Source organism: Microtus ochrogaster, chromosome 7 (assembly GCF_000317375.1).
Source record: "Microtus ochrogaster isolate Prairie Vole_2 chromosome 7, MicOch1.0, whole genome shotgun sequence".
Classification (NCBI taxonomy): Eukaryota; Metazoa; Chordata; class Mammalia; order Rodentia; family Cricetidae; genus Microtus; species Microtus ochrogaster.
This window is the reverse complement of record NC_022014.1, coordinates 60,639,150-60,665,110: the sequence shown is the minus strand read 5'-3', so window position 1 is coordinate 60,665,110 and position 25,961 is coordinate 60,639,150. Positions and strand designations below refer to the sequence as shown.

General features: G+C 48.3%; 1 protein-coding gene across 1 annotated transcript in view; it reads left to right on the top strand.

The window, feature by feature from the left end:
- Positions 1–25,955, top strand: part of Cacng5 (calcium voltage-gated channel auxiliary subunit gamma 5) — a 46,261-nt gene extending 20,306 nt beyond the window's left edge. The window contains exons 2-6 of the mRNA XM_005350442.2: positions 18,329–18,577; positions 20,373–20,459; positions 21,874–22,014; positions 25,172–25,317; positions 25,620–25,955. Coding sequence (XP_005350499.1) covers positions 18,382–18,577; positions 20,373–20,459; positions 21,874–22,014; positions 25,172–25,317; positions 25,620–25,877 — 828 coding nt within the window. The 5' untranslated portion in view covers positions 18,329–18,381 and the 3' untranslated portion in view covers positions 25,878–25,955. The remainder of the gene's footprint in view (positions 1–18,328; positions 18,578–20,372; positions 20,460–21,873; positions 22,015–25,171; positions 25,318–25,619) is intronic.
- The last annotated feature ends 6 nt before the right edge of the window (positions 25,956–25,961 follow it).

Genomic DNA, 25,961 nt, shown 5'->3' with positions numbered 1-25,961 from the left:
TGGTCTACAAGAGCTAGTTCCAGGACAGGCTCCAAAGCTACAGAGAAACCCTGTCTCAAAAAAAAAAAAAAAAAGAAAGAAAGAAAGAAAGAAAAAAGAAAAGACAGAAAGAAATAAAAACAAAATAATAAATAAATACATGGGTTCATAAGCTAAATTCTTCCCAAAACCAGAAGAAATAAGTTTACTGCTAGAGACATGGAGAACGCATTCTTGGCCGGCCTGGCTCTATACCAGAAGAAATGGAATATGGGTAGCGTAATTTAAGAGTCTTCCTATGGCTATACTATATGGTAACTTTTTCCTCAATGCTGTTATTATATACCCACAATGAGAGGAAGGGAAGAAGGAAGGGAAGGAGGGATGATTTATTTGAGTTTGCACCTTGAATGCGCAGTTTAGCAAGGTGGGGAAGGCACAGCAGCCTCTGCCATCAGGAAGCAGAGAGAGATGAACGCAGGCGCTCTGCACGCTTTCTCTCTTTGGTTCGGTCCAGGACCCCAACCCAAGTAATGGTGCTGCTCACACTTAGGGTAATCTCCCCCCCCCCAGTTAACCCAATATAGAAAGCCTATCACAGACACGCCCAAAGATTTGTCCCCTAAGTGACTCTAGATCCCGTCACATTGATAATATTAAAAACGCAGGTCAAATTAATTTTAATAATATATGTACGTATGGTGTGTGTGTGTGTGTACATGTGTGTGAGCATGCGCATGCCACAGCATGCATGCGGAGATCAGAGACGGCCTAGGGTGTCGGTCCTAGCCTTCCCGCTTGCGTCTGTTGCCATGTAAACCAAGCTAGCTGGCCAGCAGCCTGCCTCCACTTCTCATCTCACAGTAGGAGAGCTGGGTTTATAGAGGCAAGCAGCCATGCCCAGCTTTATATGGGTTCTGGGGACGGGGGATCCCAACACTGGTAGAGCAAACACTTTACCCACTGGGTCATCTTCTTGGGGCCACTGCTGTGTGTTCTGTCCTGCCCCATCCTGCAGTGCCATGGGCTCAGGGTGCCGGCCAGGACATATGACCCGGTTACTCTCAGCTGCTCAGTTGACCTCTTAGAAAGCATCCCTTTCCTTCTGGCAATTTGCGTGTTGCTCTACTCAGCAGTCTTGAGCTGCCCTGCCCTACTCTAACTTCTGACTTGCTCAGTGACTCAGCCGAGTCTGGTGTTGATCCGCTGCACCGGCCCTTCTTGTAGGTAGTACCTTCTTGTACGTAGTTCCTTCCGCACTGGGTTTAGCCACCTTAGCAGCCAGCATCTCCATCCTCCCCGCAGTGCAGCAGTGACGGTTGCCATTTGCCATGAGCTTCTCTCTCATACCGACTCTGTGCAGAAAGTCATTCCTGAATTATCTATGAGCTGGAGAGGCTGAGCAAGATGCCCAAGGGGCTCAGCTAGGACAGAAGTAGGAGCCAGACGGCAGTCCTAGGGCTGTGGCAGCGAGGCAGGGCTTTGCGCTTGACTGCCTCTATGCTGCCCCTTCCACACCGATGCCCTCAGAAGCCTAGTGGCTCGGACGCCTATGAGATGGTGGTGTCAGCTGAGGAGGAGGAGGAAGAGGGCAGTCCCTGCCTTCCCCCACCTTATCATCAGGCATCACCCAGGGGCCCAGCGAGCTGAGAATTCTACCCCTGTCTTGGCTCTGCATGCCCTTGGCAGGCCTTTAATTCTGTCACCCCATCATGGGAGATGAAGATTTCTTTTAAAAGACTCGAAGCAACTGGACGCATCTCTGAAGAGGACTAAAGCACCTACCAAGGGCATAGTTAAGGAAATGGGTCACAGGCAGAGCCTCCCAAGGACCATGGGGCCACCTTCCAGAGCCATGGGAGTCAAGGGACTTGCTTTGCCTCACTGTGACCTTGGGCTTCCTCCATCATGGGGACATGCTCCAGACCAGGCCATTAGAAGCCCCAGGTTTACGCAGACACCTTTTTATGTTACAGGGTTGGGAAGGGGGAGGGATCAAAACCTGGCTGTCCTGGAACTAGCTCTTGTAGACCAGGCTGGCCTCAAACTTACAAAGATCTGCCTGTCTCTGCCTCCCGAGTGCTGGGATTAAAGGCATGCACCACCACCACCCAGCATCCTTAAGCTTTTCTGTCCCTGTTCTCCTGTCAAATCTCTCACACTGCGGGGCTGGTATAACATTTTCCTTTTTGCACCAGCCCTCAAGGGGCTGGAAACTGGGGTTTGAGAATTGTTCCTGGATCCCCTAGAAACCTGTTCAGCTTTTCTGTTTGACACGTGAACTCGCTGGAGCAAAGCTGAGGCATGTGGGAGAAAGGTGAGGATGTGGGGTGGTGGAGAGAAGAGGGGGCCCCCTGCATGTGTCCTACATACCACAGAATGCCGATCTGTAGTAAAATAGGCTGGAGGCGAGGAAGCGGTGCTGGAGGAGGTATTTATAGCAAACAGGCATGCTTTGTAGCAGGCAAGGCCACACAGGATTGTCTGGAAAGTCCTTCTGCAGCACAGGGAGCCTTTCCCTCAGGAGGACGGGTCCTCAGCAGGGCACCAGGCTAGGCTGAGAGCTTCTCAGAAACCAGGCTGGTTTCCCTTCTCAGGATTCTCCTCTACCTCCGGAGAAGGAAGAATTGGCAGAGATAGGGGGAGGGAGGGAGGGAGGGAGAGAGAAATTTCTCTTGGAACATAAATATTGACTCTACTCAGCAAGGGAGGCCGGGGAGGGTTAATCAAGACTAGTTTTGTGTTCAGTAGAGACATTCAGTGGCCTCCCCCCCTACTTCCTTTCCCTCTCTCGTCCTCCTTCCTCTTCCTGTTCTTCCTGCATGATCCTTTTTCCTCTCCCTCCTCCTTCCTTCCTTGTTCTTCTCTTTTCCTTCCTCTTCCATCTTCTACTCTTCCTCCTTCTGTTCCTCCTCCCCCTCTCCATGGGCTTTTTCCTCTGTCTCCTCCTCCTCTCTCCTTCATCTTCATCCTCTTCCTCCCCTCCTCTTCCTCTTTTGCAATCACTGTTTTATAAGGGAACTATTCGACTTGTCCGTCCACCTGAGTGACACTCATGCTAACAGAAGAAACTGGAGCCATCAGCGCTTTTATCCCAGGCGGGAAGCTGACAGTGTGGAGGAAAATTAGGTCAGAGTTTCTGATCATCAGTCAGCAATCTCTGCCCTTCAGATGCGTGTTCCCAAGTTAGGGTCCCAAATAGACCGTGGAAACTGACCTCTGTAGCCCTGCAAGAGCCAGGCCAGGAGGTGAATAAGGTCGGCAGAGTACAGCCCGAATGCTGGTGAGCCCACAGGGCTGGTTTCAGACCCTGGGTCACCCACACTTTAGCGGGGCAAGTGACTTCCTGCCGTTTTCCAGCCTCTGCCTCTAAAACGGAGCAGGGACAACCATAGTGGAGATGAAGTGTACAGCCACACTCAGACACAACACAGGCAAAGGTAAAATGAGCATCATGAAAACAAACGGCAAGAGGAAACAAATCCTTACAAGGCATCCTCACGCCAGCCCACACGCATGCAGTAAGATGCAGAGCTGAGTCTCCTCAAACACCCTAAGTGGAGAAGTGGCAACACCACTTGTTTGAAAAGCTGAGGGTGGCGGGAGGAGATAACCACCCACTAAGAATCTCAGAGCCCCCAAACCTGCCTATGGTAATGAAGATGGGGAATGAGCCATCAAAATAACCCAGGGAGACAAAAACAGAGTGTCTATTGTCAGAGCCACCTGACCCTCTCCCCAAAATGCTCAAAGCAAATGAAACTAGATTAAGAATATTAAGTCCCATAAAATAATTGTAAATATGCCAGAAGTAATTATGTAGATAATTGCAAAAGAACAGCATCTCTGCCCATTTCCTCTCTCGACAGCAATAAAAAAGATACTAAATGATATGAGTATAATTATATTGCTGAGCCTCCCTGGAACTGTAATATTCTCTGTGTGTGAGTGTAAATGCTTGTAGGCCTGCGGATGCACATGTCTTTGTGTGTGTGTGTGTGTGTGTGTGTGTGTGTGTGTGTGTGTGCCCTTGTGGAGGTCAGAGGTCAACCCCAGGTGTCCTTTCTCAGGCACTTATCCCTCTTGTTTTTGAGACAGGCTCTCTCCCTGGCCTATAATTCACGACGTAAGCTCAGCTTGCTGACCTACGATCCCCAGGGTCTGCCTATATCGGCCTCCGCTGCACTGAGTTTACAAACACGTGGCATCTTGCCTGGCCTTTCTCACATGGGTTCTGGAGATTCAAACTTAGGTCTTTATGCATAGGGAGCCAACTGAACCATCTCCTTACCAGAATTACGATAGTCCGGACAATAATAGTGCAAAGACAAGGGAACAAAGATGTGACCAACAGAGGAAACGTCATCAAGCGATAATTCCGATCCACAAGAGTGAAGAGGAGCAGAAAGAACAGATCGGACATTCAGTCAGTGAAATAGATCCTAAACTAAGAGGTTGAGGTGAGGAGATTTCTAGTTCAAGGCCAGCCTGGGCTACAAAGCGACTCTCTGCTATAAACACTGAAAATAAGGGTATAGGGACTGGAGAGATGGTTCTGTGGTTAAAGGGACTGACTTCTTCCAGAGGGCCCTTTTGTTTCTTAGCACCCACATGGCAGCTCACAACCCTCTGTAACTCTAGTCCCGGTGAGTCCAACACCCTCTTCCAGCCGCCATGGGACAGCGTATGCACACTGTGCACAGACATATACCAGACAAAAACTAATAATATACATAAAATAAATATTTTCATACAGATAAAGATATAAGATAAGAAAGCTGTTCTCTTCCTCCATGTCTGGCTAGAATCTCCGCACTAAGCTCTGAACACCCTGTGTACCATCATCATCGTCTCTTTGTTTGACCCTGCGAAGGGTTAGTGGGGGAATCAGAGAATTAATGTGTGCAAATTGCCTGGAACAGTGCTTGGCCCGTGCCCTGACCCAATAAGCATCTGCCGGTGGGGGGCAGCAGAGAGAACTGTGAGCCCACCACTGGGGTTCTGGGGACGGGTGGACTGTGTGGCCTGGCTGGCTCAGCAGGCTGTGGCAGCCTGGGTCTGACGAATGGCTCTTGTCACCAGAATTAGATCAAGTCTGCACATTTTCCTGTCTACATCTGTTAAGTCGCAGGCTACAAAAATTATTTCCCATCTCGCCCTGGCTTTATCACACCCCGTAGCCATGGGGAAAGCGGGTGTCACAGGCTCCTCGGTGTTGCTGGAGGTGTGAGCAGGCGAGACCGTGGGAGCTGGCTTCTAATTGGCCACGATTAAGACTACATGTCACTGAATTACAGAGCTTGCAGCCGCCGCCACCAAGTTTAATTTAAAGAAGGGAGGTATTGTGTGATGCCACCCTGCAGGGTCTTGGGCTTGTCTGAAACAGCTGTAAGATAAAAATCCATTTCTTTTGTCTCAAGAGTTGGGGTGGTGGCTCCTTTCAGGGGATTGGTGTTTGGTGGGTTTTTGGGTCTCTTGTGCCGGCCAGAGCCCCTGATGTGCCCTGTGGCTAAGCTGAAACTCAGTAGGGCAAAGGAAGACACCTCAAGGATGTGGTGCTGGGCATCACCCATCAAAGGGAAACTCCAGGGACAGAAGTGTTTGTCTAAAACTCCCCTCTCTGCCCCGTTCCCTCCCCTTCCTGCCCTCTTCTCTTTTATTTGCTCCCTCACAACAGCCTCGTGTCCCTCATTGCACATTGTTTTTCTGTCATCGATTTCTGCTTCTATTATTTCCCTCTCTTGGGGGAGAAAGTTTTCATTTTAATTGATTTTTCCATCTTCTTGAGATATGGAGTTAAAGAGCAGATATTTAGCCTCGCCTTTGTGTGTGTGTGTGTGTGTGTGTGTGTGTGTGTGTGTGTGTGTGTGTTTTGTTTGTTTTCTCAAGGAGCTCACTGACTGGTAGGCTGTCTGGTCAGAGGGTGCCAGCAACCTGCCTGCCTCCGTCCCCACCTTCATGCTAGGGTACAGGCACTACCACCATACCTGGCTTTTATTTAATAAGCATAAAAGCAAGGTCTTAATGCTTGCGTGGCAGCCACCGTACTAACTGAGACATCTCCCCAGCCCTGACATTTGCTCTTCAGGTAGGGATCTTCCTAAGTTCTTTGTTACTTGACAAGCTCTGGCAAGGGATATATTGATCATCATTTAGTTCAACCAACAAAGAGAATAGTCTTTAAACTGGTCATAGGGGAAAAGGCACACTGATTTCAATTAATTCTCTCTCTACTTGAGACCCATAAGACAGTATTATTTCTTGTTTAAACACATGCACACGTGCATGAACACACACACCATGTATGCACACACAAATAATCCATTTGTCATTTCTTTTATGGAAATTTGTTTATAACACATTTCCTGGTTTTGTCTGTCTAAGGACATTCCCATTTTGCCTTCGATGCTGAGAGATATCTCTACTGGGTATAAAAGTCCAAGTTGATGAATACTTGTTTTAAGAGCATTGAAAGTGTTATCATCTAAGATTCTGACCTTCATCATTTCAGTATATGACATTTGTCTTAGCACTGCCTCTGGATAGGTCTAGTCACTTTCCACTGAGTGCTAGACATTTACATGGGACAACCGTAGGAGCTCCTGGTGGTGGTCCCCTTGCTTTTGGTATCTGTTACTAGAAGACCATCTACATCCTATCCTGAATGAACTGGCTTGAAGATATCTTCCAATCTTTGCAGAGACAGATCTATTACTTCCCAGGCCCTGCACTGGAAAATCTGCGCGATTTGTTAGACCTGTCCTCAGTGAGCTGAGGTGAGCCCTCATTTTGATTCCACGATATCAAACTGCAAATGAAAGATCTGCACAGCCCTGGGCTCAGGCTCTCAGACTCCCACTCCTTATGGATTGGCACATTCTTTTATTGTTTTTATTGTGCTACATATTTTTTCTCTGCTTCCCTCACTTTATCTCCCCTCCCCTTCTCCCCTCTCCCATGGTTCCCATGCTCCTAATTGACTCAGGAAATCTTGTCTTTTTCTTCTTCCCATGTAGATTAGATCCATGTATGTCTCTCTTAGGGTCCTCGTTGCTGTCTAGGTTCTCTGGGATTGTGATTTTTGGTCTGGTTTTCTTTACTTTATGTCTAAAAGCCACTTATGAGTGAGTACATATGATAATTGTCTTTCTGGGTCTGGGTTGCCTCACTCAATATGATGTTTTCTAGTTCCATCCATTCCTGCAAATTTCAAGATGTCACTATTTTTTTCTACTGTGTAGTTCTCTATTGTGTAAATGTACCACATTTTCCTTATCTATTCTTCAGACAAGGGACATTTAGGTTGTTTCCAGGTTCTGTCTATGACAAACAATGCTGTTATGAACATAGTTGAGCACATGCCCTTGTGATACAATTGATCATCCTTTGGGTATATACCCCAGAGTGGTATTGCTAGGTCTTAATGTAGGTTGTTTCCTAATTTTCTGAGAAATCACCACACCGATGTCCAAAGGGGCTGTACCAGTTTGTACCCCCACCAGCAATGGAGGACTGTTCCCTTTGCCCCACATCCTCTCCAACATAAGTTGTCATCAGTGTTTTTGATCTTGGCCATTCTTAAAGGTGTAAGACAGAATCTCAGAGTTGTTTTGATTTGTATTTCTCTGATGACTAAGGAAGTTGAGCATTTCCTTAAGTGTCTTTCAGCCATTTTAGATTCCTCTGTTAAGAGTTCTCTGTTTAGGTCTGTACCCCATTTATTATTGGATTATTTGTTCTTTTAATGACCAATTTCTTGAGTTCTTTGTATATTTTGGAGATCAGCCCTTTGTCCAATGTGAGGTTGGGAAGATCTTTTCCTAATCTGTAGGCTGCCATTTTGTCTTGTTGACCATGTCCTTTACTTTACAGAAGCGTCTCAATTTCAGAAGGTGCCATTTATTAATTGTTTATCTCAGTGTCTGTGCTATTGGGGTTATGCTCAGGAAGTGGTATCCTGGGACTGACACATTCTTAAGTGGGCAAGTTGCACAAGATACCAGGCTCATTACTGCATCTCCTCTGTCTTCCTCTCACCACCTCTGAAATCTTGGTTTTCTCAACTATTGGCCAAACTCTTCAGACTGATTTTTCACTTTTAATCCAGTTCTTCTACTCGTTTTCAGCAGGAAGGTTTGCCTAATCTATGCTAGTTATTCATAGCCAGAAATGGCTATTTTTAACAAGCTACTTAATCACAGCCAAAAATAGCTTTTTAAATCTCCATTGATGTTTCTCCTTGCTCACCAGAATAAAACTGTTTTCATTATTGTGGCTGAGAATAATTGCCTGGTATTTGCTACTCATTTGTCTTTATCCTTAAAATAAATTCTCTGGCTCTTTGCAAATCTTTCCTCTCCAGGGTAACCCCAGAGTCACGGCGTTTCCTAAAGAACTCTGGAGAGAGAGGTGGCTGAGAGAGAGATGGCTCAATGGTTAAGAGCACCTTGCCATTCTTGAAACCCAATGGTAACTTCCAACCGTCGAGAGAAGACACAACATATATGTGGTACACAGACATGCACTCAAACATGTAAAATAAAAATAGATACATTTAAAAATAATAATAAAAGTAAAAACAGCACATTGCATTAAATTCACAGATCAGTTTAGGGAAGTTTTATGACACTATTTTTCTATATAAAAATATGAAATATTCTTATTTAGTAATATTGATCTATAGTTGTCAATAATGTTACTTTATGAATTGCATGTGAATATGTGTCAGTGGGTATAGATATGTGTCAGTGTGTAAACATGTTTCAATGTGTAAACATGTGTCAGTGTGTGTAAATATGTGTCAGAGTGTGTAAATATGCATCGGTGTGTGTAAATGTGTGTCGGTGTATGTAAATATGTGTTGGTGTGTGTAAATATGCGTGAGTATGGGTCAACAGGTGTCCGTGTATGTAAATAGGTGTCAGTGTGGACACTCACATGGCAGTGGGCCTTGGGCTCGTCCTCCACCTTGTCTGCTACAGGGTCTCGTCACTGCTGGGCACACCAGCTAGCTGACCAGCAAGTTCCAGGAATTCTCTTGTCTCTGCCTCCTATCTCACAATAGGAGTGCAAGCACATCTGACTTCACGTGGGGTCTGGGATCCCAGCTCAAGACCTTATGCTTACACAAGTGCTTTATTCACTGTGCTGGTCAAGTTTTTGTCAGCCTGACACTAACCTTTTGAAAGGGGAAACCTCAGTTGAAGAAATGCCACCATAAGATTGCCTTGTGGGGCATTTTCATGATTGATGACTGATTCAGGCTTAGCCCACTATGGGTGGTACTATTCCTGGGCAGGTGGTCCTGGCTGGTATAAGAAAGCAGACTGAGCAAGCCATGAATAGCAAGCCAGTAAGCAGCACCCACCATGGCCTCTGCTTCAGTTCCTACCTCCAGGTTCCTGCCTTGAGTTCTGACTCCAACTTGCCTCAGTGGAGTATGACCTTAGAGTTGAAAGCTAAAGAAAATCCTTTGCCCAAATTGCTCCTGATCGTTGTGCCTGTCACAGCAGCGGAGAAGCAAATCAGTGGAGAAGCAAATCAGCATATTCATTGAGCCGTCAGTCCTGCCTGTACCTCTTCTCCAGCACCAGCACATAACTGACTCTTTAGTTCCAACAGCTTACCACTTGCTGCTGCATAGGAAGTATTTTCTCCATGGTTATCTTTTCTGTTTGCCTGCTATTCCTGCGTAGCTATTTTTGCATTCAACCATTTATAGAACCCCTTGGGTTTTCTTGTTTTGGTTTGGTTTTGAGACAGGGTTTCACACTGTAGCGCGGGCTGGCCCGGAATTCACTGTGTAGCCCACGGTAGCCTCAAATCCACTCCAATCCTCCTGCCTCATCTTTCCAAGTGCTTAGTTCAGATGTAAGCCACCATGCCTGGCTCGATTATTTGTAATGCCACTTTCTCCAGCTGATTGACTGGGATATCTGTGTCTGTATATCATATAGGTGAGGATGTACCTAGGATGTTCCCAGGCGTTGATGCCTGTCAGTTTTCTGTAACTATTCCTGTAATGATTATAAATACCTAAGTTGATCAATGCTTCTCTTTAGAAAAGGTTATTCGGGCTCCTGATTCTGGGGATTTCAGTTCGTGAATGCTTGCCCTCATTACTCTGGGCCTGTGGTGAGGCACACATCATGGAAGAGTGGGCAGCCTTTCTCAAAGAAAAAGAAAGAGGAGACTTAGGTCCCATATCCCCTTCCGGGTTGTACCTCCAATCACCTAAAGACTTCTCTCTAGGCCCGGCCTCCTAAGGTTCCACCACTTCCTAGTTGCACCACCCTGAGAGCTCCACCCTCAACACCTGGACATTTAGATAATGTATTAGCACGGAGGGAAGACAGTTTGCTTTTTACGTGGGAAACCTAGACATTTCCCAGAGTATCTAGGGTGGTGTAGAACTTTTACTCTGATACAACCCGTCAATGCAGCAGACAGCGGTAGCTGAGCAGAGCCCAGAGACCAAGTTCTCAGGGAAGCCAGGGTAGGTCTCTTCACAGTGGGGATATGTGGAACTCTCTGCGGATGTGCAGTGGGGTCTCTACTGTGTCTCGGGCAGCAGGACCTTTGTAAGTTTTCCGAGGAGGTTGAATGGTACTTTTAGGATTGCGAATTTGGTTTGTTTCCTTCTAAAATACTACTGGTAGGAATTTATCCTGAAAAACTACTTGCAAATGCCCCCTTGATATATAGAGATAAGTAAGCTTATTCTTTGGTTTTTGTAATGAGGACATATTTGGTAGGGAAAATCCTGTTCTGCAGTAGGGAAATGGCTATCTCACTTTGAGCATATGCAAATCAGAGAATACACATTCTGAAGCTATTAAAATAATGCAAAGCATTGATAATACTGAATAAAACAGCATCAAGCGACACTGTGTGTGCATATGGTATATAATATGGTCCCATTTTTAAGGCATAGAAAATTTTCAGCTGCACAGAAAAATGCTAAAAGGCAATAATGTGGCGATGAGCAGTAGTTAATCCTTTCTCACTATGGTGATGAACACCTGACGGGAGGGAGGGTTTATTGTGATCACAGTCTGGACACAGTCTATTGCGGCAGGGAAGTGTAGCCATGAGACTGACTCTCGGGGAACAGAGAGAGATGGATGCTGGTCCTCTACACACTCGCTCCTTTTCTCTTTTTGTCCAATCTGGGAGCCCAGTCTTGGGGCAGAACCGCCCACATTATTCTTCAGCCGATCCTTTAGGGAAACACCCTCACGGATACACCTACAGATGTGTTCCCTAGACGATTTCAAATCCCGCCAGGTTTACAGTGAGGATTAACTGTCACAAGGTGTCTTGTTGGACCTTGATGGTCATCTGACTCCTGCCGGACGTCTGTCTATTGGCAACGGGCATTGCTGGTTACCCACAATGCCTCTTGGTCTTTATGAAAACTCGTTCATCAACCCCCTCTTGCCAAACTGAGGGTGCGAGTTTCATTAAACATTGATCTCCACTCCGGGAGGTTTGGGGACACCATGTGAGGGGGTTTGCCAGGGCTCTGTATCCTCCCCTTGGTAGGACAAATTCCTGGCAGACAGTCTTGCTGTGGCTTAATCATAGGGCAGAATGCGTTAAAATGTGGAAAGCGTTCTCCTCGGGTCCTTCTTTTATTGAAGGACAATACATCCTTGCCCAGCAGTTCTCAAACCCTAACGAGAGCATCTGCAGTATAACAGAGAGGCTGGCAGAGCCAGAGGGGAGAACAAGCTCGTTGGCAGCTTCCCAGCCAGCAGCCGTATGCCCATTTGCTGGGAGGTGGTGTCTCAGACCAAGACAGAGCAAGTTCAGGGAGGGAAGCATGGAATGAGGCTGAGGTCCCCCGGTTTCAGGTGACAGTCCCTTCTAAGCCCCTGCATGCTCCGTCCTTAGCACTCTATATGTGTGGATATTTTTCGTCTGTGTCTTCAGAGAGGCCACTTTCCCTACCATGAAGTCATTCTGTATCATTACACAGGTTGACTCCTCATAGGCTAAAGACCTAGGAGCTCTCCAGCTGGCTGGTGTGGAGGGGAACCGGGAGGGCTGAGACTTGTTGGGGAGCCCATGCTGGCTGTCTGTGGGAAGCTCAGCACACTGTCAACCACAGCATCTGTACCCACCCTGTAAGTGGGTCCCAGTCACGTGGTTATTTTTGTGTGTCAGAATCAGGACACTATTGACATCTGATGATGGTGGATAGGATAGGACGCTCCTAAGCACCCTACAGTGTACATGGGGGGATAGGATAGGACACTCCTGAGCACCCTACAGTGTACATGGGGGGATAGGATAGGACACTCCTGAGCACACTAAAGTGTACATGGGGGGATAGGACAGGACACTCCTGAGCACCCTACAGTGTACATGGGGGGATAGGACAGGACGCTGTCCTAAGCACCCTACAGTGTACATGGGGGGATGGGATAGGACGCTCCTGAGCACCCTACAGTGTACATGGGGGGATAGGACAGGACACTCCTGAGCACCCTACAGTATACATGATTGATGACTCTCATAACAAATAATTTCCCAGCCCCAAAGGTCAGTAGGATGAGAAAACCCACTCTAAAGCAAGATGATCTTGGGCTGGCCGTCACACATGGGTGCTGTTTTTCCTGCGACAGTTTCTGAGAAAATTCAGTATCTTCTCACAGCCAAAAAGGCCTGTAGCATTACTCCTGTTCACTTTCTTAACCAGAACAGTCACAAAATGTCTAGATTCAAGGGAAAGGGACACAAACCCACTCCTCAAGACAAAGAATATCAAATGACTTGTGATCATTTTCAAAAATATCTATTTTTTTATTTTATGTGTATGAGTGTTTTTGCTTGCATGTGTGTATGTATACCACATGCATGCCTGCTACCTGCAGAGGCCAGAAGACGTTGGATCCCCTGAGGCTGGAGTTCAGATGGTTGTGAGCCACTATGTGGGTCCTGGGAACCAGACCAAGGTCCTCTGCAAGAGCAGCAAGTGCTTTTAACACTGAGCTGTTGAGAGGATGATGATGATATTCTGGTTGGACACAGGCAGGGGATTGGGACCCACTAACTGTCCTCTGGCCACCTTTTCTTGCTGGCTACTGGCCACACCAACGCTAAGCCCATGGACCAGCTCAGAGGAGCAGCTGACACTAATTCCAAAGCCTTGTCAACAGTCCCTGCTCCCCAAACCCTTCATCAAAGCCCTCCTGGGGTTCCGCTGAGCCAGGCGGGTATTGACCCGGGGTGTCTTTATTTGACCGTCTGTTTTACTGTTCTCCAACTGAACCCCGTCCATCCTCTCCCACAATTCTTTGTACCTACCACCTCACCTACCCCTGAGTCCCTGAGCACTTCATCTCAAAGTCCTTTCATGACTGGCTTGGGCAGGGAAATGTACCATTAGTGATTTAATCTCCACAAGACGTCTCTCTATAATTGCTAGTCAGAGATGATAATTAGCAGCTGTTAATTCCCGATCATTAACAAGCTAATACTTAGAGGTAACGGCACCGGTAATCATCAGAAACCATACAAAACCGCCGTGCTCCCGGGCCCCAGTTTCCAAAGGATGGCGGCACAGCACGGGGCCAGCTTCAGTGCGGGACGGAGTGGGCGCCCTTCAGTTTTGTTTCTGCCAGCAGTGGTTGGAGAACTGATGTCTCTAATCTTTAATCTCATGTTCTTCTCTGGCTAGAGAAATAATGTATGTTCTTTTCGAAGCCTTCTGAAGCACACAGAAAAGTACAAAGAACATAAAACACATATAACCTTATTACCCTGAGCATCTTCTGCTGATATCTTGGTTTATTTCTCCCCAGTCTGTAGATTTTTCACAGAGTCAAGTGTCCATTAAGTTCGTGGTTTTGCAGTCTGCTCTGTTGGTTGGACACCCTAAGGTAAACATCTCTCGTGTGGGAGAAACTTACACAAATTGTCCTCCTCTCTCTTCAGAGACAAAAAAATAAAAAGCTATAACTGCAGATGATGGACGTCGGGAGACAGAGAAGCAGGCATCAGAACAGACTGGGGAGAGGAAGACAGCTCGCCGAGTGAGGGACGTGTTTATGGAGCAAGCCTGAGAAACTGACTTAGATCCCCAGAACTCCCGTAAAAGAGCTGTCCAGACATGGATAATTTTCATTTTTGTTCCTCATAATGACAGCCTGGTCTGGCTCTGGCACTTCTGCCTTCTGGAACCTGATTGCCTGGGTGGGGTCCAGGGAAGTGTTAGTCCCCTCGCTTACAGCGTGGTTTTCGGAACCAGAGGTGCCAAGTCACGGTGGCCCACTATGGAAATGATACCAGAAGCTACCACCCAGGGGCGACTTCTCATAGGAAGTCCCAAAACATTCGTTATTCTAATCCTTATGTAATACTGGATCATTTAGAAAATTATCTAAAGACCCATGTCTTAGGCATTTCTGGATTCTAGAATGTCTTCTCTGTGTAATTCTCCACTGCCTGAAAACTCCTTGAGCCCATTTATTTCTCCGGGAGAAAACCACACAGTGTAGGCTGAGAGTTTGGAGTTGGCTTTGGCTTCAATCCAGTCTGCCATCTATGGTGTCTTGTAGGCTGCTTGACACCTCTAAACCTCAGTTTCCCCATCCATGAAATGACGTTAATATACCTACCCGAGGGTTACTGTAAGGGATTGCTAAGGGCTCTGGGCAGTAATTGAGAGTCAGTACTTTATACAAAAATATGATGCTATAATAAAAGTATAATTATGTTTGCAATGAATTTGCTAAATTTCTTTGCTTTTCACCCCCCAACCCCCATGCAGTTGCCCTATTCTCCAGAAAAGGAGGGGATTCTTGGGGTTTGCCTAAGCACACTCCAGGATTTTAGGGCCTTTTCTTGTAGAGTTCTTGGACAAAGTCACCTTCAGCCTCTTCTCTCATGCTTTGCTTTACTGATTCGGATCCAATCTCCTCTCCACTTTCATCTCTCCAAATCTCCAAGCCCCAAATCTTTCTCATCTCTGCCAAGCTTAACATTAAAATTGGCTGCTCAGCTTCCGCCAGGCAACAGCTGTCGTATTTCAGGCGTCCTGATCTGTCTGCTCTGCGAATGGTGGGGTTTTAGTCCATTGTTACTGAAAAATAATACCCTACACCGGGTCCAGCTTTGGCTTTTGCAAGCCACAGTCCTATCCTCTACGGCAGTTAATCCCCCAGAAATTCTGGGGAGGGGACAGAACAGGTCTTTTTATTCTCTAGAGGAGCAGCATGGCCCCCAAAGTGGGTTTCCCGGACCCCTTTTGTGGACGGATAAGTCTGGAGAAATTTGGAGTAGGTGAAAGTAAACCATGTTGTCAACCTTTACCCCATGCAATGCAATTCTTCCAGAGTCAGGATACAGGGCCAGCGGACCCCTTCCCCCATCTAGAAAAACTATTATTGCTCTAGCCCTCCACTATCGTACAGCTGACTTATTTCACTTTTACCTTCCTTGTCAAAGCCAGTGTCGGAAGGGTTGTAGGACCTGAGCTTTCCACACTCTGCCTTGCAGACCCCCTGCCTTTATACACCTCCAGAGCATAGCATGTGGTCCTTCCCACAGCTCTCCCAACTCTCCCATGGTCAGCTGTTAGGGCAGGGTTAATGCTGTGGGATGACCCCTCCCAGGCAAAGAGCACCAACGCCCTGTCCCCTGCCACCCAGCAGTGATTGCAACTTCACAGACAAACCTGGTCTCTGAAGCTTTTCAAGTTTCTTGGCATCCAACCATGCTTAGCTCTCAGCCAAAGCATGGCCTCATTCCTTAGTAGGGTCTTTGGGGACACCACCCAGGCCCTGGGCTGGGTGGACCCAGCCGAGGCCACACTGCCCCATTCCAAACCCTAACCTTGTAACACTCAAAGTTGCCCACACCATTGGAACTCTGTGGCAGGGATGCTGTCAGTGCAACTCTCATCCTCCTCACCCTAGGCTTACATCTTTTAGAAGTGACTCTGTCTACCTTCTTCTGGGCTTGGGTCACATTTCAAGATTTTTTACAGATCAATAACTTTATTCATTGTAACAAAATGCACAACAAAAGTGACTTAAAGAAGAGTTTGTTTTGGCTCACAGTTTGAGGGGACACAGTCCGCTGTGGTGGTAAAATCGTGATGGCAGGAGTGTGAGACAGCTGGGAACACTGTGCCTGTAGGCAGCAAGGAGAGGCAAGGGAGCATGCTCAGCTCCCTCTTTATTCAGTTTAGGACCCTGCCCTAAAGATGCCTCTGTCCATGTTCAAGGTGGGTCTTGCCCTTCAGCTATGCCTTGTGAAGACGTCCTCACAGCATCCTCAGAGGTGTGTTTCCATGGTGACTCTGAATCTAACAAGGCTGGTGTCACACTGTCTCCTAGCAGGTGCCACACTGCAATGCTGTCTCCTGTTAACTTGGCACAGTGTTCCTCAGACTTTAGTGGGCAGGCAGACTCACCCGGGTCTTCTTAAAATGCAGATTGATTTAGCTACATTTCTCGTCACTATTGCGAAACACCTACTAGAAGCAACTTAAAGGACAGAAGATTTATTTGGGCTCATGGCTCCAGTCTCTCCATCATTGGGAGGAAGGCATGGAGCTTGTGGCAGTGGAAGAGCCCCCTCACATCTTGTAGAGGCAAGAACCGGAGGCAGATATAATTTCATGGTCGGTCCCTAGTGCCCCACTTTTGCCAGCTGGACCACAATAATAAAGGTTTCATAACTCCCCCAAACAGCACTACCAGTTCAGACCCAAGTGTTCAAAAACACGAGCCTATGGGGAAATATTCAGACCTAACCCATAACAGAACATTGGAGGGTTCAGCATCTGCTCTTTAAACCAGCTCCCTGGTGATGCCGATGCTGCAGGTCCATGGGCAGCACTTGGCGCAGCAGAGATCAGTTCTTCTCAACTTTGTGTTAGAATTACTTGGGAACACTTTTTCAAGGTGATCATTAGGTCCCGATGAATGCTATATAAAACTATGTGAGACAACCCAGAATAAGGGATTCTTAGTCACTCCTGGGGGAGTCTTAGCTGCAGCTGCAGTATAGAAGCCTCAAGGCCAGCAGCTCTGAAGGGCTAGCCTCCATCTGCTCCACTCCCCACTACTTCCCTAAGCCCTGCTGGTATCATGGTTTCCAGGAATGGATTCATGGCTCACCTTGCAGATACTCAGCTTTTCTCTGGCTGGTTCAGCTCTGGCTCTGGACAGTGGGGAGCTCTAAGCAGGGAACAGTCATTCCATATTCACTTGGAAGGATTTGGGGGGCTGTTGAAACCGACTTTTGATCTGGCTGCTTTACATGTGCTTACCCAGTCTCCCATTGGATGAGAGTCACACAAGGAGTGCTTCCCGCAAGCATCCTTCTCTAGCCCTGTGTGTCTCCCCAAGGCTGCTGCCCACTTCTGGAGCCTGCGTCGGAAAGCAGAAGACCCTTAGAGACCTTGACACTCAGAGGAACCCACCCAGAGAACTTGATCCCCACTTTTTCCTGTCTGGTGTGTGTCTTGGCCATGGCCCTTAATGGGTTACATTGGACTGCTTTGGGGTCACCATTTTTCTAGATAGATAGTTTTTCAAGGGCAAGAGCAGAATGCTCATCTTTGTATCTCTCATATCTGATGGGATACATGAATAGATAGATGGGTGGATGGGTGGGTGGCTGGCTGGCTGACTGGATGGATGGATGAGTGGGTGGGTGGGTGGTTGGCTGACTGGATGGATGGATGGATGGATGGATGGATAGATGGATGGATAATGGATAGATAAATGGGTGTGTGGATGGATGGGTAGCTGATTGGCTGGATGGTTGCATAGCTGTATGGATAGGTGGATGGATGCATGGATACATGGATGAATGAATAGATGCATGGATGGACAGAGGGATGGATGGACAGACAGACAACTAGATGGATAGACAAATGAGTGGATGGATGGGTGGATGGGTGGATGGATGGATGGATGGATGGATGGATGGATGGATGGACATACAGACTGACAGATGGATGTATGCATGCATGGGTGGATGGATGAATGAATAGATGGGTGGACAGATGGATGGACAGACAGATGACCAGATGGCTAGACAAATGAGTGGATGGATGGATGGATGGATGGATGGATGGATGGATGGATGGATGGGCAGAATGATGGATGGTAATGTATAGGAAGGGGAACTCAGAAGACAAGGGGATAGATACAAGCCTTAAGAGAAAGCTGTGGAACCCTGAGGGGCAGCGGGAGAGGGTCGCCCTCAGTGGAGATGTCTGGAAACTAGGAAGCAGCCTAGTTGCCCTTATTTATTCACTGAACCGGAGCAGACTGTCTTGAGTTACTGCTTACCGCCTCCTGCTCACACTTTCTCCCTGTCCCCATAGCCCATTGCTCCCGTGAGACAGCACTGCTGGCTGCCCAGTGACCATCCCCGAAGATGAGTGCCTGTGGGAGGAAGGCCCTGACCCTGCTGAGCAGTGTCTTTGCTGTCTGCGGCCTGGGCCTGCTGGGCATCGCAGTCAGCACGGACTATTGGCTGTACCTGGAGGAAGGCATCATCCTTCCGCAGAACCAGAGCACGGAGGTCAAAATGTCCCTGCACTCGGGCCTATGGCGGGTCTGCTTCCTTGCCGGTAAGCACAGTCCTTCCCTGGGGAATACCTGTCCCAAGGGGTTTTCTACCTACTTAGAGACACCCAGGAGGTGCCGGGAAGCAACAGTTCAGCATAGACAATCTCCGTTGACTCTGGGCAGTGCTACAAGCAGCCAGCAGACTACAGACCCAAACTCAGACCCTGGTTCACAATGTCCAGAGAGCAAGCTCTCTCAGGTCCCAGGGTTTGCTTTCCTACTAAAAGATCCATGCAAGCCTGGTTTTCCCGCTCTGTGTTCCAGCATTGAATGACAGCTCACAATCTAAACAGCTTTCGCAGGCCTTACCTTAGCTACCCATGTCACTGATGACACATAGCCTTCCCAATGACACTGCAAGGAAGGCTTATCATTGCCCCTTTACCAACACGGAAGTGAAGACTGCAGCAGGCTAAGAGAATCTAGGCTGCTACCTCACTGACGTTCACAAGATTAAAGAACAGGAAACATTCGACAGTTTCCTGCTCCTTCATCGATGAAATGGCCACACAAGGCAAACATAGACATAGGACTTTCCAGGAAGGTGCAAATTTTGATCCTGCTATTGTGGACTTGGGGCTTCTCTAGAACCAAGTGAGTCGCTAAACCTAGAGCCCTGTGCTCAAGACCTTTATCACAGCCAAGTCTCACCCTACACAAGAGTAGCATCCCCCTGTCCCAGAAGACCTGTGTAAGCTATGCTGTCCCTGATAGCCACAGTATGGTCCCTGAGCTTCTCTTATGGGATCCTAGAACCTGTGTTGTACTGAGAGAAAGCACAGCACTTTTCATCCCCTCTTGATGCTGAGGTTTTGATGGATAGGTCAGAGGTTGGATGCGGTTTAGCAGGAAGGACACATCTGGCTCCAGCCTGGCTACCCTGACACTACCCTGTGTCACTCTGTAGACTCCGTCTTAGGAATAGCTTCCAACTCTGACCTCATCTCCCCCTGCTCCAGATGCTGGGCATCCATCTCTGCCTAACCAGAGGCAGAGTTCGAAGGGTTTGATTGACAAGACTGGAGCTGGGGGGTACGTTATTGTACAAAAACCTACACTCATGTGTAGTAATAGGAGTGGCAGGGCTGCATCCCCAGCACCCTGGCCGCCCACATGGCTGGCTTATGCCCCAAAATAACAACACACAAACTATTCATTTAAACTCTGCTTGGCCCATTTCTATCTAGCCTCTTCTAGGCTAATTCTCGCACCTGGACTAGCCCATTTCTTACAATCTGTGTAGCCCATGAGGTTGCTTACCAGGGAGATTCTAGCCTAAGTCCATCCTAGGTCGGAGTTTCATCGTGTGCATCTGGCCAGGCGAGAAGAACATGGCATCTCTGCTCCAGAGAGCAGAGCTGTCAAGTCTGAGCTCACTTCCTCTTCCTCCCAGCATTCTGTTCTGTTTACTCCTCCCACCTATGTTTTAACCTATGAGGGCCAGCCAAGCAGTTTCTTTATTTTTTAACCAATGACCTTCCTCCATCACTCATGTATCTGAGACAGCAATGGCACAGTCAAAAGCAACAGCTGGCACCAGGTGCTTGCTGGGTATAGATTTCAGTGCTGACCTCTTCCCATGCTTTTGTCCTCACTCTGGGAAGAAAGTGACATCAAGACATCTCCCCACCCCCTGCTGTGAGCCACCAGCCGAGGGATGAAAACCTCCCTAGAGTGTTTCTCCAGCCCAGGTACAGAGACACAGGCCCAAGGATCCTAGAAGCAGTTAGGACGTAGTAAGCTCAAATCCATGTTGGACTGGGATCCGGAAATGGCAGTGATTTCTTGTCTCCGCAGGCGAGGAGCGAGGACGGTGTTTCACCATCGAGTACGTGATGCCCATGAACTCCCAGATAACATCAGAATCCACAGTCAATGTGCTAAGTAGGTGTCTAGAACGTTCTAAGCTGGGCCAGTAGTGGGACAGAGCCAGACAAAGGGAGAGTCAAACATCCCGAATCTTCTCAGGAGCTAGCGCCCTTGGCCTTGGCTGGTTACACTGGCCTAGTTCACTCGTGCTTGTGCTGCAGGCTCATCTTCCCAGGGCGAAGAGAGATTGCTGGAACCCCCATATCTCTGACCCCAGGAAGTGAAGGAACACTCACACCCAGTCTGAAGCAGCCTCTCTGGACTGTAACAAGACTGACTTTATCACCACATTTGCTCTGACTCACAGCATGAACTTGCAGTGTTCCCAGTACAGATCAGCCCCTTGAGCTGGTTCTGGGACCCTCTGGATACAAAGAGCTACCCACTCAGATCTGCTGTACAAAATGGCTTAATACTCAATGTGCATATAACCAACACGCTTGTCCTGCAGACTTCAAATGACCTCTAAATACTGGCTAATCGCTACTACCGTGTGAATGGCTAAGCTCAGTGCCAGCCCCTTCCCTCCTCAGAGGTCAGACTTACGTCCCATGGTCCCAAGCCCCAATCTTCTAGCCAGTGTGGTTGCTCTTTCCTGCCTCCATCCTGTAAGCACAAACTCTGCTGCTCTTGGGAGCCCACACGAATAACAAAGATACTCTATTGGTTGCCTCTCAGGAAACAGAGATAAAGAGCAAATTCTTTTATATATATATATATATATATATTTTTTTTTTTTTTTTTTTTTGGTTTTTCGAGACAGGGTTTCTCTGTGGTTTTGGAGCCTGTCCTGGAACTAGCTCTTGTAGACCAGGCTGTTTTTTATATTTTTTATTAGTGTTTTGAGACAGAATTTTCTCTGCAGCTTTGGAGCCTTTCCTGGAACTAGCTCTTGTAGACCAGGCTGGCCTTGAACTCACAAAGATCCACCTGCCTCTGTCTCCTGAATGCTGGGATTAAAGGCCTGCGCCACCACTGCCCAGCTTAAAGAGCAAATTCTTTAGTATACAGTAGAACTCCTCCCAGGTGATTATAAATTGAGAAATAAAGAGGCCAGCACCAGTCCACTGTAATCCTCAGAGCATGCCTTTAGAAATGGTGGACTGGATGTCTCTCAAAACCACAGCAAGAGGACATGACCAGGCTCCCTTACAGCTCTCCTGTAGACAGACAGTGTAGATTCCCAGGAGAGGAGCTTATGCCTGAAGGGGAGGCAGACCTCTGAATGTGTTGGCTGTTGGAGTCAGACCTTGCAAGCCCTACACTGGAGACAAAAGCCCTGCCCGCACCAGGAGCCCCCCTAGGCCACTTTTGTGGGAGCAGGTCTCTGAGAACTTGTTGGTAGGCATGGCCGTACTTCCCGGAATGAGGCGAGGAAGGAAGGTCACTGTGGTAGCCTGACAGGCTGTCCCTTTGCCCTCTGCATTAGAAATGATTCGCTCGGCCACCCCCTTCCCGCTCGTCAGCCTCTTCTTCATGTTCATCGGGTTCATCCTGAGCAACATCGGGCACATTCGTCCCCACCGGACCATACTGGCCTTTGTCTCTGGCATCTTCTTCATCCTCTCAGGTAAGTTCTGTCCCCATACACCCTGGACTTTTGACTTTCAGCTCCCGAGCAAGCCTTCTTTGGGAAGCCTCCTGACAGCAAGCTGACATGGATAAGGAATGATCTGAGCCAGTGCCCATGGCAGAGCCAGGCTAGGGCTAAAGGAGACTTCTGATGTCCTTGGACCCACCCATGACCTTCCAAAAGAAAGCACGTGAGGCTTCAGAGTTAGAGTGACCTGATGGGTTCACCCTGGGCAGAGCAGGAACAGGAACTCAGCAACTGTCTTCAGGGCATACACCACCACTTCCTCTCCAGCTTTCAAGCTGCATCCTTGGGTACAGCTTTGGAAAATAAATACATCACCCTTTAGAACAACATTTCCTTCACCCCTCATCCTCAGCTACCTCCAGAGAGTCCTGTTTTCATAATCTAACCACACACCTTATCCTGAGCTCATCAGACCCCTTCAATATAGACCTATCTTCAGGGACTATCACCAAGTTGTATTTTATTCAGTCAGTCAGTCAGTCGGTCAATCGGTCAGTCAGTCAGCGACCACATCTATTACACCCTATTCTGGGTGCTGGCATTACTGAAAGGTCAGGGTGCTGGAAGATATAAACATGCGAAGTGGAAATAGGAACTCAGAGTGAAGGAGACTGTGACGGGGCCACTGGGAACCGCCATTGGGACCCAGATTAGTGGCTGAAATCCAGAACAAGGGTTGGTCAGAGAAAGCTAGAGGAGAAGCTGATCTATGCAGGAAATAGGAATTAGACAAAGACAGAATTAGAGAGAGGAAAGGGGCCCGGGAGATGGAAGAGCTCCAAGTGTTGGAAACCCATGGGGTCTCTGGGGGCCTGAGGAAATGTATTGGGAAGGCAGACTACAGAGGCACCTGAATTGTCTTGAGATCTGAAACTTGGTAAGAAGCCTTGAGAGAATTCCGAGCCAAGGAAGAGCATCGGATGTGGTTGTTAGAACTCACGCTGTTAGGAACCTTGAGGAAGGGAAGTGAGCCAGGAGCCAGGGAACCTGCACAGAGGTGGCTCAGGGAGGTATAGGGGATGGGCAGTAATGTCACAGACTGAGGTGATAACTGTGACGGAAAGAAGGAGGAAGGCTCCTGTGACATCCAGAAGGTAGACTCACTAGGACCAGGACTAGGCTGTCCAGGGAGGCACCAAGGATGAGTGCTGTTTTCTTGCTGGGGCGTTCCTAGATCACATCCATGATCTAGGAGTCTCAGACAGAGAAACAGCTTTGCACAAGGGTTGTAAGACTGGTGTGGGAAACACTGAGTGTGAGCTGTCCATTGTGGCACCAAGGAGAGGTATCTAGAAGGCGGCCAGACATCAGGGGTTGGAGGCTCACGGAGTCGCCTGAATCGAAGACAAAGATTGGAAAGCTCTCAGCCCCAGAGGATGAACGCGTGAACCATAATGAGTGACAGAGAATTGTGTGAGAAGGCAAAGGAGTGTGGTGGATAAGACTGGTGCCTTCCCCCCGGGACCTCAGGGAGACCTTTTCTCTAGAGAATAATGGACTGGCTTTCGGGGCAAGCATTGTAAGTGCCTTGAATTGTCTGGGGAATTGAGTTCTAGGAGCTGATGCCCAGGTAGAAGGTAAGGTGGGTGGTTTGAATAGGATGAATAGATACAATGGCTGGACGGATGGACGGACGGACGGACTGATGGATGGACGGATGGATAAATAGATAGATGGATGGATGGATGGATGAATGGATGGGTTGATGGCAGATAGATGGATGGATAGAAAGGTTGGTGAACAGCTATAAGACAATAAAGGAAAAATGATTCTCTGGCATAGGCACCCTTATTACCTACTGGCTTGCCAGTCCCTTTAGGGCCATTCCCCCATTTCCCTGTCAGCATAATCTTTAAATCAGGTGGAAGGCAGATTACTTGACCCCTAAGAACCATTCTTCCTTGTTTTTTTCTTACACACACACACATACACACACACACACACACACACGTATGCGCACACACATACACACACATATGCGCACACACGCACACACTCCTCTGCCCATCTGGTTTTTTGCTCTACCCACCAACAACCCACCCGCCATGCATTCTCCCTTCTAGTCCACCTTTCCACTCTTTCATCCCCAAAATGAGTCCAATAACACCTGGAATATCAGAGGCCAGCATTGCTATGGTAGTATTCCAGCTAGCCAGAGCGGGGCAAACCCATGGCCAGGCTGTTAATTTTTCCTCCCATGAACTCCAAAGCAGCCCAAATGATCAGAGATCAGGATGCCTGAGATTCCAACAGTGAGTGAATCACAGGACCATAAGTCTAGGATGGAGGTGACACATGGGCTTCGTGGCAACAGAGGGACGTTTGAGGGCAGCAGTGACTCACACTTGAGCTAAGAACAGGGGAAGGTCTGAATCACACCTGTCTCTCTCCCTCTCACACCCATCCTTGGAGAGGCCCCAATTTCCTAAAACAGTGTGGATGGCCTGAAACCTGGCCAGTTCAGTGGAGACTGATTAATTACATCTCAACTCAATTACCCTCGCTAATTGGTGGAGCTGCTGCCTGAGGCAGTCACGTGCATAATGGCAGCTGGAGTTTGGGGCCCTAGTAGCCTCCTGGTTCATGCTGGCCAGGATCTGAACAAACTTCCCTTACATCTCCTGGCTGAAGATCTCAGAGAGGGCACACTCTCTTGTGTTACCAAGTGGTCTGCAGAGGCCCCAGGCCATAGTGACATAGGTACCATCCCCTGCTGGAGACAGGGATTAGAAGCCCTGCAGAAAAGCCTTATCTTAGCCCTCACATTAATAAAAATCCTCTTAATAACTAAGGGTTCACACCCCAGGATCATAACAATGTTTCAGGACAATTCAGTGCCAGGAGCCCAGAGGAGGCCCAGTGAACAAGGATACGGAAGGATATTGCAACAGAGGTCAGTATATCATCGCTGGGCTTGTCTCAGCTCAGAGAACGGTTGGACAGGGAGATATCGTACTTACACCTGTTAACTCCCTAGAAGATGCGGGTGTAGACAGAGACATCAGGAGGCAAGCTCATGCTCACTCTGGAGCTCCAAAGTGAAGGCTTTGATCCCAGCCATACCATATTGGCAAACTCCCTGGACCTCCAGGCTGAACCGGCCCTTCTCTCCCCTCCTCTCATCCAGGCCTCTCTCTTGTGGTGGGCCTGGTGCTGTACATCTCCAGCATCAATGATGAGATGCTCAACAGAACCAAGGATGCAGAGACCTATTTCAACTACAAATATGGATGGTCGTTCGCCTTCGCTGCCATCTCCTTCCTGTTAACAGAGGTATCCTGCCCCATACCGCCCTGTGCCAAGTTGGTACTGCCCTACCCAGAAGGGAGGAGTTTAGCATCCCACAGTATCCTAGACCACCCTACCACTCTTCCCCAGATGTACCTCTCCCTGGCTTTCCCGGGTCTCTTCTATTATGAGGTTCCCAGAGCCCACTCCTGTCCCATGCACATTGTCTCTCCCGTTGGAGAGGCTCTATGACTGTGTTCCAGGAAGACCCAGCCGGGACATTACCAGTCCTCCCCCCCCACCCCGCCCCATCACTGAGCTCTCCCTCTGCTTCTCTTTCACTGTAGAGTGCTGGGGTAATGTCTGTGTACCTGTTCATGAAGAGGTATACTGCCGAGGACATGTATCGACCTCACCCGGGCTTCTACCGGCCACGCCTAAGCAACTGTTCCGATTACTCTGGTCAGTTTCTACATCCGGACGCCTGGATCCGGGGCCGCAGCCCCTCAGACATCTCCAGCGATGCCTCCCTACAGATGAACAGCAACTACCCGGCTTTGCTCAAGTGCCCAGACTACGACCAAATGTCCTCCTCTCCCTGCTGAACTCTGGCCTCTTTCCCACCTGAACTTTGGACGGCTGGACAGCCTTTCCCTTTCCCCCTGAGCCGAGGCCCAGGCCAATCCCCC